This window comes from Primulina huaijiensis, chromosome 7, assembly GCF_012295235.1.
Source record: "Primulina huaijiensis isolate GDHJ02 chromosome 7, ASM1229523v2, whole genome shotgun sequence".
NCBI classification, from domain to species: Eukaryota; Viridiplantae; Streptophyta; class Magnoliopsida; order Lamiales; family Gesneriaceae; genus Primulina; species Primulina huaijiensis.
In genome coordinates this window covers 6417318-6439075 of record NC_133312.1, presented here as the reverse complement: position 1 = coordinate 6439075, position 21758 = coordinate 6417318, and the positions used below count along the sequence as shown (strand labels likewise).

The window sequence follows — 21758 nt, the reverse complement described above, 5'->3', positions numbered from 1 at the left end:
TCAGAAACTTGTAAATTAACCAATAAGGTGTTCTTGAGATCAATAAAGATTGGTCGAGTGTTGCTTGTCCGTGGATGTAGACAAACTTGTCGAACCATGTTAAATCGCTTTGTTCTTTAATCGCATTTCTTATTTTTCAGTTCTTTCCTTGATCACTGTTAATTGTTGATATTGTATGTTTCAATATTAATCCGAACTCGATATTTCTTGCAATCGGGACGAGTTAATTCGATCGTAATCTAATCGAATTTCAACAAAAATCGACTAGAATAGAATTCGAAAAGCTAACTTGTTTAGAATCCGATATTGAGATAAAATGGAAACCCAAAGAGAGTAAATTCAAAGATTTCTTCAGTCTCAGAATCAAGAATGGACAAAGGGCACAGTCCAACAACCGGCGACTCAGTAGCTCAAATACGAGCAGTAAATAACGTTGATGAACAAATAAATACATCATCCAGTTTGTGCACAAACAATTCAAATTTCTACATTATCAAGAAGTGATGTAATGCAATCACATTTTACTCAGAGAGCACGCTCTGTATGTGCAAAATGATAAAATGATGGCAGATGAGCGAGACAAGGATCTTATGCCGATGGTGAAAAGCTATTGACCGGTGAAGGTTTAGAATCATTTCCATTCAATTTGGACTTATCTTTTAGAGTCTTCTGAGCAATTGGAGACCTTTTAACAGTCGTTCGATTGAGTTGCCTTGCTGGTTGCATACCATGGTCAAGTCCTATCCAAATCAGAAGTAAAAACGTAAGCTGTTTCACAGCAACCCAAGTGATTTCAGAAACTTAATTGTGCTGTGTCCATGATACACCATTTTGATAAAGCACAGTTCAAGACATATAAAAATCAGAGATATTTCAATTCTTTTTTTTAAAATCAGAGAAAGTTGTGGGTTTAGATGGTAGAAGTACTTTAACAAGTGCGCCAAGTGGATGAATTAAGAACAAAATGATAGGGTTCCAGATACTGAGACAATTGCAGACGCACATAATATATACATACACACAGAGAGAGAGAGAGAGAGAGAGAGAGACTGACCAGTGCCAGGAAGAGACAGTCTCTTCTTTGCTTGTTTATCTGCAAGCGAGGATCTTTCTTTAGGATTACTTAGAGATTTTGAACCATTCTTGGGTTTTGATGTAGCTTCCTCAACCAAGTCTCCAGGAACTGGTTTAGTCACTGTATCCAATAGGGCGGGTATTTCATGCATGTTAGTTGACCTGTTGGGTGAAGAACTGCAGCCATCAGACTGTGATGGCCTTTTTTCATTTACGATGTAGTTATTTCTCAAACGGGGACCTATTTTTCCATCTGTAATGCTTAATCCCGACATCCTCCCAGCGGAATTCGACAGATTTGTGGATACGTTATTTGCTTCATCAGGTTCATTCTCAAGAATTTTAACACCATCTTTGAGGTTAACGTCTAGAATGCGGGTTTCCCATGGGCGAACAGCCATCCATCTCTCCAACCAATTCCAGCCCCAGTTGCTTTTATCTGGCTCAAAATCTGAAGTTAAAGCTTGCAGTTTTGATCCTGCCTGCCACTGCATATAGGAATTTCACTCAAGGAAATATGGGCAATTGTAAAAATGATGGCAAACAACTTTCTCCAAAGATTGCTGCATTTTACAAATTACTTAACAGTTTGTGTATTTCTTGGAAAAGGTTAAATAAGTCACAACTGACAGAGAATACCACCTGGTTAGCCAAAGCATATGCCATAGCTCTTTCACGCTTGGCAGCTGCCTCCTTCCTCTTTAAAAACTTGGCATGGATTTCTTCAACAGATCCAACACTGTCACACCATCCCTCCTGAGTTAACAGTGAACAGATCAGACACTACATAAAGCCCAAGGTAAAGCCTATAAGCCACAAACTGGTGGACTCAAAGAACATATCATTGAAATGAACAACAAAACAATTTTTGCCTCTGCAGGTATTCATCTAACAAACGGGCCAATGCGCCCTTATGGCACACCCATCAAATTCGTGAGTTCAAAATCTTCTTAAAACAATTCGGGATCGAGTTTCATACACAGATACTTTTAAATGAACCAGAATGATGGTTTCATTCACAACTTCAAACAAGATTTGATATTTTTTCACTGCAGTCAGTTTCTTAAATTTTGGAAAAACTGTGTATAAACAATTTGAAATTTTGCATATGAGCAAGATTCCAAGTAAACCCAAAGATGGAACGAAGGAAGCTTACATGATACCTTACGCGAAATCCATTTAAGATCTATCTATTTACAGCTTCTATTTGCTATTTGCACGTTAAGAAGCTTCACTAGTCTAAATTCATATACTCAAGCACACCACAACAAATCAATACTTATCAAAGACTGCATACATCAACATACTTCAATTTCTTTAATATGCGCCTCATGTTCATGTTGTTGTTGAAGTTTCTGTTGTGATGTTTGGTTTTCTAATGCCATGCGAACATGTCTAGCTCGGACACGAGCCTGAACTCTTACTAAAGCTTGCATACAACGGAGGGTGATAGCTGCTTGTTTTCTCACAGCATGACCCCTGACAAGAGCTTGAAGTCTCACCAATCCTTTTAAAGCACGTAAAGCGCGTCTAGCCTGATACATAATACGGCACAGAAACATTAATGACAATGTCAACAAATAGTCAATCTTCATAGGACTAGACAAACTACGAGTTCAAATTTACAAGGCAGGGTACATGGATATTGATTTCAAAATGTAGAATTATTTAGGTTAAATCTACAGGATTTTCTGTTTTTTTCCTCCTTTTAATATTACGATTTGTTGAATCTTTGACCAATCTTTTAGCTGAAATTAGGGTGTGTTCTCAGTTACCATTTTTTGAGCATAATTAGTTCACATTCCTTAGTTAGGTTTTCTTTCCCCTCTTTGCATATATTGCTGTTGGAATTTATTTTATCAATGGAATGAGGGTGAAATCCCTTTTTCCCTAAAATCTTCAGGCACCAGAGCAGGTTGCGGAAAGCTAAAGTAAAAAATGGCCGCTGACTGCTGAAAAGGGTTCTTAATCATCAAATGTCATCCAAAGTAATACAGGAGATGTCTACGAGGGTTTCCGGGAAAGGGAAAGGGAAAGATGAATCTCTCACTAGTGATGCTTGAAAACCCGAGAATGGAGATCCCAACTTTTGTTCTTGGAAAACAGAGAATAACCTAGTAAAATCACGGCTCCTCAACACCATGACAAACGAGCTTGGAGAAAACTTCCTTCTTTATGGAACTGCAGCATAAATTTAGGAAGCTGAGAAGGAAGCATACTAGCACATGGAGCATACATCTAAATTGTTCAAGATTGTGTGTCACCTCCATTATCAACAAAAAGATCTCACATCGACACAAGACTTTAGTATCCTCAACTGATGGTGGCAACAATTGCACATGTTCAACGATAAATGGAAATACGGAGAGAAGTTTGTATAATAAATATACGGTAGGACAAACTTGTCTACTTTTAGGAGTAATGCACAAGCAAAGTCTACATTTGAACATGGTACTTGTAAAGGAATATGGATATTAAGACTATTCGAAGAACTTAATGTCGAGATTTGAGGCCTTATATATCTCCTCTTTGACAATTAATCTACCATTAGTATTTTAAATGATCACTTGCATCATGGCTGAACTAATATGTAAAATTTATTTTCATTTCGTCAAAGAAAAATTGAAACAAAAATCATCAAGCTAGTCTACATAACTACTAGTCGTCAAGTGGCATACTACTAACTAAAGCCTTGCCACGGAAGTGCTTCTATGCCATCAGCTCCAAGCTCAAGATAAAATTTATTTTATCCCTAGTTTGCGGGAAAGTTTAGAATTGGCTTTGGCCGAATAACTCGATTTTGCTGTCTGTTTCCTTAGTTCATTATTGTCATTTGTTTCTGTCTTTAACCAATCTTTTAGCTGAAATTCGAGAATATTTTCAGTTACATTTTCTGTAGGATAATTTGTTGCCATATTCTTTCTGTCGTTTTTTTCCTCGGCATATATTTTGCCGTAGTAAATAAAGCTTGATAAATAAAAATCAATTTCAAAGCTGTCGAACCAATTTAAATCCATCGCATTCTGGTCTTTACCAGATCTGATTTTACTTGTTAAATGATACGCTCCTATGCTGTTTGCCTACTTAATTTTACATGTTATATGACTATTCAGGTCAAAAAAATGGAAGGGGGGAAACACAAAAAACAAGCAGGCAATGATTACTGATGTAAGGATTTATTGACAGTCCAATCCCCATGTTAAAGGTATAAATAATTGAGTACTTGTATAACTCCAGTAAGGAATGCAAAATCCAGACAATAAATCGATTTGATACCAGAAATCCTCTGAAGGCTGTTTGAATCCATATGGCTGCCCATTCTTCTCTCATGTTATGCTGATATTGCCCTATATTTTGCATCTGAGCTGTAACAGAAGGAGAGATAGTTGAAACTGATTGGATATTAATGCCCCTAGCATATTCATTCTCCATAGCCACATGTTGACTTGCTTCATCTCCAAGTATGCTGCTTTCTATCTCCACACTGTGCTTCCCTCGGTGCCAAATCCTGCCAGTGCTTCCTGATTTCTGTTTTTATAGCCCAGAGTGAGATTATAGTAATATCCATACAATTAACTACTTAAAATGTTGTAAATATTTAACTATTATTTAAAAGTCTGAAAAGTCTTAAATAGAGGTCGTGTAGTATTTTCCTACAGATAATGCTGTATTTAAACTGCTATGGCTCCTGATCCTAACAGATAAATAGCAGAAGGAATTATCCTCAATATGGTATCACTTATATACAGAAAGATTGAACAAGACTCTGATTATGGGGTTGTTGGATGTAGAAGCCCAAAGACAGGGACATTCAGGTCTATAATGATAGAAAGGGAGGTATATTTTTTTAAAAATAATTTCAGACAAAAGCATCTCCATCTCTGTCCTCTCTCACGCCCCTTTAAGATTTAATAAAATATAAATTAAATAATGAATAAATTTTTTAAAAAAGAATATAGAGTAAAGGTATAACAGAGAGATTCGGGGGGGTGTCAGAATTTTAAAAATAACATAAATGCCACCTACATTTTCTTGCCCTACTAAAGAATGTGATTTATCAGATTTTTTCAAACTTAGCAATGCTTTGATCCACTTCTTTGAGGCACCCATTCTTCTCAAACCTGCCACAAGTTAAATTAAGATTATAAAGGCAAAAGTATAGTTGTTTCTTGACAATGAAATGTCAATTAGAAGTAACACACCGAGTATGTCTATAAATTCTTGCTCAATCATAAACAAGAACCTAACTTATGTAAATGTGGAATGTAGATCACAAACTCAAAGGGGAAAAGGTAAAAACCTCTATCCATTCACAATTAAAAAAATCATAATTTAACTACTGATAATCACCCCCAAGATTACCATAACAAACTCATCAACCAGTGGAAGAATAACTAACAAGTTTCAAACTATTGGCGATCTTAAAAAAAAAGAAAAAAAAAAAAGAAAAGCAAACTCATCTCTAATATCTGATAAGATCAGTTCATCAGAATCAGCCCATAAATCCAGAAATGGGATACCAAAGAAAAGATAAATTATTATCTTTGCAAACTGGAGGAACATAGAAAAACATGATACAGCAACGTAAACTCTGAATTATGAAACCATTACAAAAATCAGGAGCCAAACATCTAATCCATCAAGACTGACAGACGTAAACACCGCAATCGACTGATTTTCTAACCACAATCCTTACCAAGAATCAGCTTGAAATTCGAAAAACAGAAAATTGGAACTTGAATTCAGCTGACATACTAAAATGCAGCAATTTTAAACACACTAGATCTAATTCAAGGATCAAAATAAGGGTCGGATCTTTCGTAGATCACCTGTGGTCGTCAAAGAATTTGAAATTATGCTTCGGGTAGCGCTGATGGCCGAGATGAGAGAGCGAGCGATGTGGGATACATTCGATTTTGTTCGGTTAGTCGGCACCGGGTTCGGGTCCAACTATTCGGCCCACATCTTTACTTCCCAATTTATCCCGGTTTGTTCGAGGAGAATAAAAAGATGAAAGTGACAAATTTTATATAATTTTAAAATAATGAATTAATTGTACAGATTGTACTGTGATAACAACCATACAACCATCATATATATCTACTAATAAATATTCTTAACATAATTGGATAAATAATTAAATTTGAAGTTTAAGCATCAAATCCTTTCTCTACAGGTGTTTGTATGTCTGAGTGTATCCAAGCATGCAAGGCACAATGAAACAAGGAGCTTAAAAGACAAAAATTAGATGAAAGCCTTGAATTCTAAATATTGAAAAAATTCATGAGCTTGCGGCGGGGCTCAGAAGAACCCTCGGCAGAAACCAAAAACCAAAACCAAGAACTGTTGGAACTTGGAAACCAAAAACTGTTGGAAAAAACCAAAATGAGCTTCCATCTACACTACCCAAAAAAAACCAAAAACTGTTGGAAAAATCAAAGAACAACTCGAGTAAAAAAGGAGTCGCGAGTTAGGATTTCGGGTTTCAACTTGGTTTGCGATTTATACACCAAAATTGGTATCAAAATGAAGCTTATGGTGTGATGAAAAATACCTCGATCAATTTTGAGTTTCCACTGTTTGAGGGTTGCGTTTCGGTCCAAATTATAAGCCCTTTTTTTAAAAAAAAAAAATCGGGTACCCGATCGGGTTATACGGGTACCAACAATTTATCCGAACCCGATCCGATTAACGTATAGTCGGGTTCGGGTCGACTAATTATCCTATTTTATCCAAAAATTACACCCGATCGGGTTCGGGTCGGGTAAAACCCGAAAAACTCGATCCGATTGCCCACCCCTACTAATAAGTGAAGTGTGATATTGGAAACAAGTTGAAATATAAATAACCTAAAACCTGGAACACAAAAATTTAAAGATTATATGGGGATTTTAAAAGAGTTTAGATGATGTGAATAATTTTTTTAAAATATTTTGCAAAACTTTAGTTGGTTTTAACAATTATCAGCTGTTAAAACTCTTTTTTGAACGGCTGGACTTAACTAGACCACTAAAGAATTTTAAGTATGAAAACGGTCCGATTAGACTAGTGATATAATATATATTCAATGAAATCAATCAATTAACACGATGGCTAGATAAAATAAACAGAGACCGAAGTAAATGCATGAATAAAAGGAACAAGATTTTATGGATGTTAGGAGATAATAACTCCTGCATCATTAAAATCAAAAGTATTGGTATAATATTTCCAAGTTTCTGACTGGAACATGAGGATCTTCGTGGATGTTTTGTCTGTTCCCTTAATAAAAATTGTGCTTTAGTAAGTGAAGAAGTAATATTATTAGTGGTAGTGGATTGTGTTTCATGTGGGACAATTTGTCCACAATATCTGGCATTATATTAATTATAAATATCATATAAATGAGTTTTAATATTAAACAAAATCAATGAGATATTAGGAATTATTTCCGTAGCAGGGTCTAAAGAATCATAATATAATGTTAACATTTAAAGTAAATCATCTAATTTAAATCTAGAATCTAAAACAAAACCACATAAAAATATTTCGGGAATTTCTAAAAAATATTTTTCCCTTTTTCTTTCGTGAAATAAATACGTTGAACTAAAACATCATCATTAGATTTAATATGTTCAATAAAAATACATGCAATGTTGCAACGATGTGTTAAAACTTAATGAGAAGTTAGATAATAAACACCAGATAATTGGTCACTAGCATCATTTAAAACTTCTAAAATTTAACAAATACTAGTGCATATGTTCCATTGATTTGAAAACAAATAAATATCATGAACTTGAACACGTTGATGAAAAATATACATAATAAATCTTTATATTCAAAAGACGATAATAACAATTTATATGTTGAATTCTAACGAGTTGAAATGTCTCGTGCAAACCATTTAAGCTTGATACCATTTATTTTACAAAATTTGCCTCATTGTTTCATAACTTGACGATGTGTCCATAAATAATTAATTGTGTTCTTAATTCGTTAAATAAGTGATGTTAAATTTTTTTAGTCCATCGGAACACACAAATGTTACACAAATTTAAAATATGACATGTGCACCAAATATGAAAAAAAATTATGATATAGTGATGATTTACATATTTCAAAAAGTTCGGTAATACTAGAAATATTTGCACTAGCATTATCAAAAAAAAATCGATAAAATAACTAATAAAAGTTGAGAAATATTTTGTGTTTTGTGCGTTTAGTTAAACTTCTATATGCATTCAATCTTTTTTTAATGTTCAAAGAATTATAAATCAATTATTCGTAATACCTATATATGAGCAACTTTGCCAATGATCACTTCAAATATCAGAACACAAAAAAACTTAATTATTTAAACTAGCAAATTCTTTAATTAATTATTTTTATAAACGACCAATTTTTTAAGTGTGTGTTTGAGATTATTTCGTAGATACGTCTAATAGAAGGATTTGCACATGTAAAAAGCCAATTTTCAAAACATAGCTTATCACTAAAAAAATTTGTTCAACCTCACAATCGTTTCTTCTCTCAATTTAGATTCATCAAATTTAAAAAATTGAGAATCATTACCCAATTAAAAAAAGAATGTCACAATTTGAGTTTGAGAACTGTCAATATCAGCTTCTACGAGATGATTTTTCTTTGCGTGCCCCGTCAAAGTTCCATAACCATTTCCTTATTGAAATTTGTAATTTTTCGAAAAATATTTGCATTTGCCTTACATATCACCGGGGAGAAGTGTCACATTTTCGAAATATTTGGTGAAGATATCGGATGTTAGTCAAGGCACGGCTCGATTTTTACTTTTAGGCGCCATCAGATTGCTCATACTTTCTTCACTTTGATGATGACGTGTTTGTTGAGCCTCTTGTTCACGTTCTTGATGTTTCTCATTTAAAAATCAAGATCATAGAAATCGACATTCAATGAAGAAAAATCGCGATACTCGAACTCGGGTGGCATTATGCCCTTTCCCTTTCCTTTGCCACCTCTACGACTTGATCCGGCTTCGGCTATTTGTATATATATGAAATTGAAGTAATAATGAAAATAAATCAATAATTGACAATAAATCAATAATCGAGACTTGATATTTTGGTAATCAAGAAACAATCGAGAATTAGAGATTTAGAGAAAATTGTGTGGAAAAAATGAAGGGGTGGGGAGGGTATTCGTAGAAAAAATTTCAGATAAAAATTAAATAAAAATTTGCAACGGTCGGCATGTCAGTCCGAGTTGACCGTGTACAACGACAACTTCATCGTGTTCGTTGATTTCAAACGATTTTTTTTTAAAAAAAATTGTTGGGCCCGACAAACAATTTTTTTTTAAAAAAAAGCACCGTCAATCCGACAGGTTGACAAAGTCACATAATCATAGCATAGATCTTGAACGATCATTTGATCAATCGATCGTGACAGTTCACTTAAAATGTAAAAAAAAAAATTGGCCGATCCGCCAAGTCGAACCTTTCTAACCTGGCGGGTCGATGGGTTTTACCAGGGCCGATCCTAACAATATTTGGGCCTGAGTCTAATTTTTAAAAAGAGACATCTGAATCATAATGTGTGTTCATATTTTTTTTTAGTTCTATTACAATTTTTTAAATTAAATCAATACTTTAGAGACAATATAAAAAACTAAATGAATAAAAATATCAAACATGTCCAAAATAATCACTAAAAAACAACATGTCTAACAATTTTAGAGCTAAAAATACTAATCAAGTCTGTATAATCAAGTTGTTCAGTAATTTCTTTCTCAATCGATAATATAGCCAAACAGAAACTTTCTTTTAGAATAACACCTTATTCTAAATAAGCTTCACAGTCCAGACGGACTCCAAGCAGGTAAATCTAACAAATATTACAGATAATAATGCTGAAACAGCTATGTTTCCTTCGAGGTTACATGAAATTTAACTACATTTTCATTTGAAGGGTGTAAAGGACCCTATTCGACCCTCCACCAGTACACAACTAAGCAACCTGTAATATATCTCCAACTCCAATTAGGCAATTACTTGTGTCTTCTGAACAAATCCAAAAGTCTCGTTAAGGTTTACGTACAACAATACTGCAAACCCAAGTTAGAATGCGGAACATATTGTGAGTCCTTGTACATTCAAAACAGACCTTTCTGTAAACATAAGATGTGGTTTATATGCTCCACAATGTCCAAATTTCATCATTTTAAACCATAAAATTGTATGGGTATATTAGAAATACAAGGAAAAATACATTTTTTTTTATCAATCTTGTTCAGAGCACATAATTCAAAAATAGAAAAGAAACAAAGAAAAAGCCACTCATACCATAGTCCATAAACATCTCATTTTCTTTTTCTCTTGTAAATAATTTAAAGAAGAAGAATGATGCGCTATGACCACACACTACACGCGTCAAACAAAACCCATAAATCATGCGAAAGAAAACTCAACTTGTAAAGAAATTCCATTTAAATCATAAAACTACAAACCTAAATCCAATATATCAATAGAAATCAAATTATTCAAGTAGCAAGATTCAGGAGGAAAATCATTATAATACAAATTATTACCGTACATAACATTAATACACTTACAAGGGTGAGCAACTGATGCTGGAGTTGAAAATGGAGAAGACGAAGGATAGAAGAGTGGAGCGGTGAATATTTGATACACTTTTATTTGATATTTTATTGATTCTTTATATTTTAATATTTATAAATTAAAAAAAACAGTTTTTTCCTTTTATATATAATAATTTTTTTTTAAAATTTTTGGGCCCAAAAAAAGGATGAGTCTGAGTCATTGAACTCATTTGACTCTTAATAAGCACGACCCTGAGTTTTACACATATAAACCGTAACCAAACTAACTTAAGATGTTTTCGATGACAGTTCTAGATCAACACCTCGAACGATTAACCGACTCAACGAATTTGACCCGCTCTTGATCAGGTCTACACGTTCATAATTAGTATCACGTATACGTATAACGTGAATATGCTCCCTGGATTTGTGAATATATAGTATAAATATATTCTATTAAGGGAAACTCGCCCACTCCTCTCGAAACACCCTTTGTCCCGTCAGCTCTCTGCAACTTGCGCGCGCGCGCGTGTTCCGGTTTGGATCCTCCGCCGGCCCGGCAGCAGAATCTTCTGTAGATTTCATATGGCTGACCCCAGTAGACCAGTCACAGGCTATCCGGCCCCAAACCCTGACTCCAACGGTTATGCCGCCAATCCACCCCCCTCCGGCACCGCCTACCCTTACGCCGCCCCAGCTCCGCCTTCCAACCCTTATTATTACTCTAACAACCCCCAATACCCTCAGAGTTACCAGACTGACAATTACTCCGCCCGCCGCGCCACTTTCCTCCGCCGCGTCTTCGCCTTCGTCATCGCCCTTGTCGTCATTTTTGGCGCCATCACCTTCATCGTCTGGCTCGTCCTCCGTCCCGAGCTCCCCGAGTTCCGGGTTGAGTCCTCCTCCGTCTCCAATCTCACCTTCTCAAACAACTCGCTCGTTTCATTCACCTCCGAGTTTCGCCTGAACGCGAGAAACCCTAACAAAAAGATGACCCTCTCGTATAATCAAATCGATGCGGGCTTCTACTACCAATCCAATTTGCTTGCAGAGACCAATGTCTCTCCGTTTTCGCAGGGCACCAAAACTGACACTCCTCTGACCGCAAATTTCGCTGCTGCCAGTAGTTTTGTGGGTAGTTCTGCCGTGAATGGGATCAATTCTGAGAGGAATAAGGGCAATATAGAGTTCAACTTCAGAATGGTGTCCAGAGTTGAGTTCGAGGCAAAGGCATGGAGGACTAGGAGAAGGTTCTTGAAGGTGTTTTGCGGGGATTTGTCTGTCGGGTTTCCGAGCAATGGGAGCTCTGGAACGTTAACTGGTGGACCGAAAAAGTGTCGCGTAGGGATTTGAGGTGAATTTGAATTCTATGAATCTTTAAAGGGGTCTTTCTGTTGTATGTTATTCTTTGTTTTTGAATGGATGAATTTGATTTGGATTCTTGGAATTATATTTGTTAATGTACAGTTATAACATATGTTTTTTTGCTTTTAATGGATTACTGATTGGAATTTGGTGTTTAAAAATTCAACATCTGCTCTATATGGTATCTATTTTTAGGATTGAGCCATCGGGGAAATGTTTCTATTTTTGGTAATGAAAGTATAGGATGCCTCTGTGTGAGAATTGAGATCATATGAATTTTTTGGGTCATCTTTATTTCTTGCTGCGGAAGTGTATCAGATTATATAGTCGTGGATTCTTGTATCTGTTCTAAGAATGTATGTCACATCATATTGGATGCATATACAATCTGTTGTTGACATTACTGTGTGTCTTGAGGATTTGCATTTACTTTATTTTTTGTTGCATATGAAACTTATTTGAATTTCGAATGCTATGACAGTGGTGAATTAGAAAATATGTTGCTGACATTAGCAAGTCTGCATATTGAGAATTTGCGTTTACACGATTGTTTGCCCATCACCAATATGTCCACAAAACCCATGCATTGCGGTTTTATAGAGAAGGATATGTTTGAAATGTATATTGAATAGGTGCAACGGATTTTTTTTATCGTTCTCTTGTTCACGAATAATTGTTTGTTGGGGCAATTGGGGATTAGGTGGAACCACAACTCCATAAGTTTAAAGGAAGGTAGGTTGTGCGGTGAGGGAACTCCAGAGAATATAGAATAGAGTATGTAAACTGAGAACTTTCCTTCAGCATTATGGTATGCGGTTAACAGTTGTTTCAGTGATCTTGTTAATTGGTGAATCACACATCTGTTTTCTTCGGGTTGTTTTTTTTTTTTTACTGCAGTAACTTACCACACATTTTTTTAGAGGTAATGGATGCGTGGGTTACAATTTCATCAAAGATTCATTTCTTGATTTCAGATTGAGTCTTCTTAATTTGCCCTGGACCTTAGATCATGTTAGGCTTTAAAACTAGTTACTACTAATATAACTATCAAAACGTGGTGCTTATATCATCAGCATGCAATTTGAAATATGGAGTTATGATTTGATAGTCAAGTGTAGCTACTTATACAATATATGCTTGGTCGTCCATATTTACTCTCCGTTTTTCACGGGTGTATCCGAAATTGCGGAAGCGGGGTGAGATTGAACCTAGGTGAGGTGCTTGGGTATATTTAGGGGAGTTGAATTGAATCGTTCCGCCAGTACTCTTTCCTCCAAGCCCTGACCACTCCCCCCAGTTCGTTCCACCATTACTCTTTCCTCCAAGTTTATGCCATGCCGGTGGTGGCAACCATGTTTGGTGCAAAATTATGATGTTTTACCTTTGTTTTATGAAGTCTTTCGGATTAAATGTTCTACTTTCTTGATGCTGAGAGCTATCTTATCCCCCGGTAACCTAGGCATCCGAGCTTCGCCCAATTAATCGAGCGAGTAATCCTGAGAGAGAACTACCTTCCTCTTTGGTTCGCGCTTTAGATAAATATAGATGCGGTCACAGGACTCAGTATATACACGGTTTCAGCCCCCGTTAGTCCCTCCAAGTTTGTATATAACAAACATCCTTGGTCTTTATGTAAATAAATATTCAAAATATTAATGTCTTATAGTAAATTAGATGAGGGTTTTAAATTTTTAATCCATTATTTTGCGGTTATATAAGTTTTTAAAATATTGAAATCTTATTATTTTTTTTTAAATGATGGGCAAATAATCATTTCTACAGGGGACGAAATTCAATTAGTTGATCATTTGAATCTGCCACCCCAACGTTAATTACATTATATTTGAATAAACGGTCAAGTGTACGGAAGAAATATGCTTGGGCATCTCCCGGCATGCAGTTAATGCTTGATGTCTTTTTTCTATTTCAAAATATAAAATATTTTTAAACCTTGTCTATTCTTTTAAAATCAATTAGGATTAATACTATGTCACATTATAAGTTAAAACCTAGCATTTCTGTAAACCTGTCCGAACAATCATAAACCAAAAAATCAATTTTTGTTTGGTATAACTAATCTATACAACATTCTAAATTTTTTATTAACTATCTTTTCATATAATATTTATTTATATACTATCGATATATAATAATAATCTTATTTAATAAATTAATATTTCATTTAACTTTAATAATTAATGTATAATTATTATCTTTGATTGTAATTTTCACTTAATATGTAGTTTTGTTTAAGAAAAAATAATTTGATTAAGAATGACGGGGATATTTAGACATTTATCCAAACTTCACGGATGAGATTTTCTATAGATCTTCAGACATTTCTGATATAGATATAGGTATAACTTGATTCGAATAAGAAATATAATGGAATGAGGAAACGTAAGTTCTATGTTGATATATATAGTGGAGAAGTTAGAAATGGTGAGCGAAAGAAGTAAAAAACATATAACATATTTATGGCAAAAACTTGTGTGAGACGGTATCACATGTCGTATTTTGTGAGACAGATCTCTTATTGTGGTCATCCATGAAAAGATATTATTTTTTATGCTAAGAGTTTTATTTTTTTTATTGTGAATATCGATATGATTGATCCGTCGTACATATAAAGATTTGTGAGACCGTATCACAAAAGACATTCCCCGAATAAAAAAATTAAGCCATTTACCCCCAATTTGCATCCTGAGATTAAAATTCTAAAAGTAGCCGTTTACTTTTTTCTTTTTATTTTTTTAATATTCTAATTTAGTAGTTTTCTCAATTTTTTTTAAANAATCGAGTCCTTATCCTTACAACCATCGTAGAATACGGTATAGGTGATTAAATTATAGTATGTGCTGAGTAAAATTTCTATGCTAGTTTATTTCGATCATGGAGAAGAAGTGATTTCGTCCTCCTCCCATTTACGCATTTATAAAAGTTTGTATTTCATTAAGAAAATACTGAAGAAGATGAATATATAGTTTGTATCTACACTGATAATTAGCAAGAAAGAGCCATTAAAATGCAATTAAAGAAGCTCAAACATCAACACCACAGCTCATGATCAACTGATACTTAATTACAGCAGGCCCAACTGCAATCCCATTGTTCTTTTCACCGAAATTTATGTAAGCTGGACAATCCACACTCAAATGATACCTCCAAGAAACGAATGCCCCAACTTTCCATCTGATTCTGCCGCTAACTCTGATGTTAATCAGCACTGTTCTTGCAGTTTGATCCTTGTTTAGATACACAGAAAGATATGTTGCCAGTGGGACTGAGCTCCCGTAGAGAAATGGCGACCAGACGATGGTATCTCTGTGTCCCTGGTAGGTGTTGGCAGGGAGGAGTGCGGGGAGTGTGATTTGCTGGCGGCGGTAGGAGGCGTAGACGTGGATTTGTTCGTAGAGAATGGAGATTTTGCTGTTGGGGTTGTGGGAGGAGATGGTGGCCTGGAGGGTGGTGGTGAGGGAGTTGGTGGCGGTGGTGAGGTTGAAGGCGTATATGGTGGCGTCTTGGAGGATGAAACGGGGTTTTTTGGGGCGGAGGATGACGTATGTTATGAGGAGGAGGAGGAGGATGAGCAGGATGAGGGAGAGAGCGGTGGCGATGAGGCGGCGGGGGAGCTTTTTCCGGCTGGTGTTGTGGTGGCTGGTCTCGAAGTCCGTCATGGTGCGGTGGCGGTGCTCGGTGGAGTAAATGTGGTGAGGTGGGGGGATGACAAAGGGAAAGTATTTCTTCCCCCTTTAATATGTTGAATATATTATTTATTTGGGAGATTTTTTTAAATATGGATTTAACTATACGTTAAAAACATTTTTTCTTCGATTCGTATGGAATAATTGAATTTAAGAATTATTAATTTAATTGAAACAAAATGCTAAGGTTCAATTCGACATATTTGAACTCAAGAAGCTGGTCTGATAATTTCCATACAATGATGAGCGGAACTTTTAACATAATAATATATATGACAATTATAAAATATTTTCCAAACTTTATTACTAAAATATTTATTTTATGATGAATGTGAAAAAAATTATCTGCATTATGTGATTTTCATTAATCTCTATTTAATTATCCTTGAAATTGTACTATCATTTTATTCGGAAAATACAATTTTTGTCCACTATATCTTTTAAATAAGGAACTCTGGTGGTAGATCATTTGAACGAGATCTAAGAATTGGAACATTTATCAAATACGAGCATAAAATTTGATGACGATATGATAGTTCTGATTGTGTTAACTTCATTACCATAGTCTTAGAAGACTCTGAAAGTATCACTCACGAACACAACACCGAGAGGAGTTGTGAGTATAGATTTAATCAAGAGTGACATCTTGAATAAAGAGATGTGACATCTGAAAGTATCACTCACGAACACAACACCGAGAGGAGTTGTGAGTATAGATTTCATCAAGAGTGACATCTTGAATAAAGAGATGAGTCCGAGATCTCAAGGAGCCTCTACCTCACAGTCAGATGTTTTGGCTGCTAAGTCAAGAAGGAGAAGCAAGATAGAGAAAAATACAAATCAGAAACCAAGAAGATGAAATTAATCGGGGAGATATGCCGACATAAAGTGTTATCGTTGTGAAGAAAACAAACATATTAAAAAAACTGCCGGCAACCGAGGGCAAACATGAAACCGATGATGAACAAACAAACGTCATTGACGAATTCAATGTTGTTTCACGAGCTAGAGCAAGGGTCCGTAAATTTGGCAACTCAAACAACTAGTTGGGTAATCAATAGTGGAGCAACAGTCCACGTCACATCTTGAAGATAATTCTTTACATTCTACACACAATAGGACTTTGGTATGGTCAAGATGTGGAATAACGACTTATCTAGAGTCGTAGGAAAGGGAGATGTGAGCTTGACTACCATGGATGGCTCTACACATGATGTCCTGAAAGATGTTAGGCATGTGCCAGATATGCGCCTGAGTCTGATATCTGTCGAAAGACTTGATTAAAAAGGTTTCTACACAACCTTTCGAAACTGGGTATGTAAGATTTCAAGAGGAACGCTTGTGGTGGCAAAAATATTAAAGATGTCGAAACTGTATGTAGTTCAGGAAAATCATTTTGAAGGTGTGAACTACGCAGTTGAAGAAAACTGAACAGAGTTGTGGCATCGATGTCTTGGCCACATAGGTGAAAAGAATCTTGCACGCCTTGTGAGCAAGAAAATTATGCTCGATATAAAGCAGGTTCATATAAAACAATACACGAACTGTTTAGCCGAAAAACAACATTAGATATCATTCAAAAGTTCACCTCATAACAGAGCCGATAAAATTCGAAATCATGCACACTCAGATCTATGTGGTCCGATGCCATTGTCGCTCGGAGGACCGATGTATGAATAACTTTTATCTGTGATCATTATCGGAAAATTTGGGTTTGGACACTCAAAATCAAAGATCAAGTAGCAGAAACATTCAATAATTTTCTAAACTTGATTGAACGACAAACATGCATAAAACTAAAATATATTCTAACAGATAATGGAGTAGAATATATTAGAACCTTTGATGAGATATGCAAAAAAAAAAAAACAAAATCAGACATCAAACGACACCACCAAAGACATCACAACTCAATGGATTAGCTGAGAGGATGAATATAATTTTTGCAGAAAGAGTCAGAAGCATGCTCTCACATGCAAAGCTGACTAAAGAATTTTGGGGTGATATTGAATCGCTCACCTTGTGTTCCTCTCAATTACAATATCCCGAAGCAGGTGTGGCAAGGTAAAGAATTTTCTTATAATCATTTGGGTGTGTTGCTTATGTTCATATACCAAAAGAAGAAATACAAAAGTTTGATGTCAAAACAAGAAAGTGCATATTTATAGGCTATGACAATGATCAATTTGATTACATGTCTTATAATAAAGATGTCAAAAAGCCTATAAGAAGTTGTGATGATATATTTCAGGAGAATGAATTCTTGGAGACTGCGGGAAAGAAGAATTATGGATCTGAACAAGATCTGGAATGGTGGCCTTCAATAGTAAATCCACAACAGGTTGAAGCTAAAGAATTGCAGAACGATCATGAGGATGATGATGAGATCTGTGTTCACAATGAACCACTAGAAGAAAGTTCTCATGGTACAATGACCACACGTTCTGGAAGAGAAGTGCGACCCTCAACCAGATATTCATCAAATGAATATATCATGCTAACTGACGGGAGAGAACCAGAGAGCTTCGAGGAAGATATTACTAGTGAACACAAAGATAAATGGATGGAGGCCATACAAGATGAAAATACAATCATTGCATGAGAATGAGATATTTGAGCTGGTGAACTTGCCGAAATACAAGAAAGCTTTGAAGAATAAGTGGGTGTTTAGGTTGAAGCACGAAGAACACTGTAGTCAACCAAGATTCAAAGCTAGAATTGTTGTCAAAGGTTTCGAGCAGAAACATATGGTCGATTTTGATGAAATATTTTCACCTGTGGTGAAGATGACATCTATCCGGATTGTGTTAGGGTTAGCAGCTGAGCTTGATTTAGAGGTGAAAAAAATGAATGTTAGGACCACATTCTTGTGTGGGGATTTGGAGGAAGAAATCTATATGGAGCAACCAGACATGTTTGTAGAGAATGGAAAAGAGGACCTCGTGTGCAGATTAAAGAAACATTTGTATGGTCTCAAGCAAGCAGTGGTACAACAAGTTTGAATCAGTGATAACTCAATAGAGATCCAAGAAAACCACTGCAGACCATTGTGTATTTATAAAAAAATATCTCTGATGATTATTTGATAGTGCTTCTACTCTATGTAGATAACATGTTGATTGTTGGTAAAAATGCTTATGAAATCAAAGACCTAAAGAAACAACAAAGCAAGACATTTTCTATGAAAGACTTGGGGCCATCAAAAAGAATTATTGGCATGGAAATCTATCGAGACAGGTATGCCAAGAAGACCTGGTTGTCGAAAGAGAAGTATATTGAGAAGGTACTTCAGATGTTGAACGTGGATACGACCAAAGTGGTTGGATGTCCTCTTGCCAACCACTTCAAGTTGAACTTAAACCAGAGTCCTATTACAGAGGATGAGGAAGAATAAATGAAAATTATTCCATATGCATCAGCTGTTGGAAGTCTGATGTATGCCATTGTATGTGCTCGGTCAGATTTAGCTCATTCTGTATGTATAGTGAGTTTCAAAACTTGGAAAGAAACATTGGGCTGGATTAAAATTGATATTTAGATATCTACGGGGAATCTCTAAACATAAATTGAGTTTTGGAGGATCCAGACTTGAGCTTGTAGGCTATACAAATGTATATATGGTAGGAGACGTTGACTCTCGAAATTCCACATCAAGATACCTGATTACATTTGCAAATGAGCTGTGCCATGGCAGTCAAAGTAGCAAAAATGTGTAGCATTGTCAATCACTGAAGCAGAGTTTATTGCATCCATGGAGGTATGCAAGGATCTATTATGGTGCAAGATCAATACAAATTGTTATGTGATAGACAGAGTACAATTCATCTTGGAAAGAATCATTCAATGCATTCAAGATATAAGCATATTGATGTTCGCTATCATTGGATATGAGATGTATTGGAGAATAAATTTAAAGCTTGAGAAGATTCACACAAATGAAAATGGATCTGACACGATGACGAATATATTATTGAAATGGAAGTTGGAATTCTGAAGAGCTATTGCAAGTCTGATTAATGTGCTTGAGGATGAGAATTGTTAATATTGAAGCCAACAAATTAGAATTCAAAGTACATCATTTTTGACAAATAATTAACACATGTTTTGTGTTAGTTAAAAATAGTCGGTTTAATTATGTAAACAATGTTTTATTTATTTTTCTTTTCTAAAGTTCATTTATAAATATTCATCCATTCTCAATTTCAAAAGCACACCAAAACATAAAATCTTGTCATCTAAAATCATAAGTGTAGAAGTAAGATAAATAATTTGAGATTTCTTAAGGAGTGTTAATCTTTGGAAGGAATATGATTAGTAGAGAGAAAGCGAGTGTTAAAATCATAGTGTTCTGAGTAAAATACTTTGTATTCTCAATTCTCCTGTCTTTTTTATTAATAATAAAAAAAGTGATTTCCTTGAGAGGTTTAGAGTGGACGTAGTTCAATCTTTGGTGAACCACTATAAATATTTTTGTTAGTTTTATTCATTATTGATATTACTTATGATGTTCTGCTGTGATATTACCTCGATTATTTTTCTCTTATCCCACACAATCACTATACATGAACAAACATGATATTAAATTTAATATAGAAATTAAAAGGATCAACATATATCAAAATCCACACAAAATTGGAATTACTCCAACTAACATGCAACATCCATAAATCAAACGATCGTCGGTAATAGATGTTGATAGGGGTCTTCGGTGGATTTGTTGGTTTTGAATGAATTTGAAGGAGAGGCCTGAAAAAGTGTGGTTTCAAAATGAGAGGAAGCGACAACGATTAAACAAAAATAAATTACAGAGTGGAAGTAGAGCCATTGTTGTGTGAATTGGGGGAAAAGAACAGTTTTTGAAGCTAATACATGGGTTGGGAACTTTGTCCTTTCTTTCCCAATAACCACGAGAAACTTAGGTGAATTTTGTAGGTTAAAATTGTAATATGGTATGTTACTTTATGAAAGAACAAGAAACAGAGGAAGAAATAAAGAAATGAAGTGATATTATTTTCTTACTTAAAAAATGGTTACAAACTTGTGCTCATTTTATAGAGCTGAAAATGGATAATAACAAGAAACAAATAACTCCTAAAACAAAGGAACGGTCACTACCAGACTTCCAAAAGACTTGGTAAACATGGACTTGGTAAAAAACAAACTAACATTAAGCAAAAAACTAAATAACAAACTTGAAGTGAAATCTTGAACTACTAAAAAAACTTGACTTCAACAATCCCTCCCTTAAACTAGAAGTTGTAAAACTTCAGTTTATATGCAGCAAACCAACTCCAGTCTTCGAACATGGTTTCCCAAAGTGCAGACTCCAAGTAGCTTTCTCAGCTTCAGAAATGGAACTAGTTTAAGGGGCTTAGTTAAAATATCAGCAATTTGATCATCACTCCTTCAGTAAACAAGATCAATTACTCCTTCCTTTACTAGATCTCTCAGATAGTGATATTTTACATCTATATGCTTGCTTCTCCCATGAAGAACATGATTTTTGGAACGCTTGATTGCAGAGCTGTTGTCACAATAGATTATAACAGGTCCTTGTTGCTTGAAGTTCATCTCTTCGAGTAAATTTTTTAACCATACAGCTTGGCTAGCACAAGAAGCTGCAGCTATGAATTCTGCTTTTGTAGTTGATAAAGTGACGATTGGTTGTTTCTTTGAAGACCAAGAAACAACTCCTGATCCCAGCATGAAAGCATATCCCGAGGTGCTTTTCCTATCATTCAAATCTCCAGCATAGTCACTATCAGCAAAAGCCAACAGATCTGATTTTTCTCCATTTTTGTAGAACAACCCAAATTCAAAAGTACCTTGCAAGTATCTTAAGATCCTCTTGACAGCTAAAAGATGCATTTCTGTTGGACTTTCCATATATCTACTAATGAGACTTACAGAATACATAATGTCTGGCCTTGTTGCTGTTAAGTACATTAAACTTCCCACAATTTGCGTGTAGATTGTGCTGTCAACTCCTTTTCCTTCACAATCTCTAGTTAACTTTAGACCAAACTCTGTTGGTGTGCTTGCTGCATTACAATTCTTCAT

At 35.2% G+C, this 21758-nt stretch overlaps 4 protein-coding genes across 7 annotated transcripts; 1 reads left to right on the top strand and 3 right to left on the bottom strand.

The window, feature by feature from the left end:
• Positions 1 to 289: 289 nt before the first annotated feature.
• LOC140980966 (protein IQ-DOMAIN 5) lies at positions 290 to 6059 on the bottom strand. Of its 4 annotated transcripts, none has more exons than XM_073447117.1 (7): positions 5904 to 6059; positions 5101 to 5195; positions 4351 to 4602; positions 2382 to 2609; positions 1717 to 1830; positions 1055 to 1562; positions 290 to 740 (listed from the first exon to the last, which is right to left on the bottom strand). In XM_073447117.1, exons 2-7 carry the CDS (start codon positions 5182 to 5184, stop codon positions 589 to 591), a joined length of 1338 nt encoding a protein of 445 aa, XP_073303218.1. In that variant the 5' UTR covers positions 5185 to 5195; positions 5904 to 6059; the 3' UTR covers positions 290 to 588. The 4 variants fall into 4 exon arrangements, with proteins under 4 accessions (XP_073303218.1, XP_073303219.1, XP_073303221.1 ...); XM_073447118.1 differs by having other exon boundaries at positions 5771 to 5909; XM_073447120.1 differs by lacking the exon at positions 2382 to 2609.
• Positions 6060 to 11089: 5030 nt separating this feature from the next.
• LOC140980185 (NDR1/HIN1-like protein 10) lies at positions 11090 to 12140 on the top strand. Its single transcript, XM_073445890.1, has one exon. The coding sequence runs from the start codon at positions 11215 to 11217 to the stop codon at positions 11980 to 11982; it is 768 nt and encodes a 255-aa protein (XP_073301991.1). The 5' UTR covers positions 11090 to 11214; the 3' UTR covers positions 11983 to 12140.
• A 2849-nt stretch (positions 12141 to 14989) lies between these two features.
• On the bottom strand, positions 14990 to 15735 carry LOC140981449 (NDR1/HIN1-like protein 1). Its single transcript, XM_073447858.1, has one exon. The coding sequence runs from the start codon at positions 15669 to 15671 to the stop codon at positions 15036 to 15038; it is 636 nt and encodes a 211-aa protein (XP_073303959.1). The 5' UTR covers positions 15672 to 15735; the 3' UTR covers positions 14990 to 15035.
• Positions 15736 to 21104: 5369 nt separating this feature from the next.
• Positions 21105 to 21758, bottom strand: LOC140980864 (secreted RxLR effector protein 161-like). The gene has a single exon (XM_073446942.1). It carries the CDS (start codon positions 21756 to 21758, stop codon positions 21105 to 21107), a length of 654 nt encoding a protein of 217 aa, XP_073303043.1.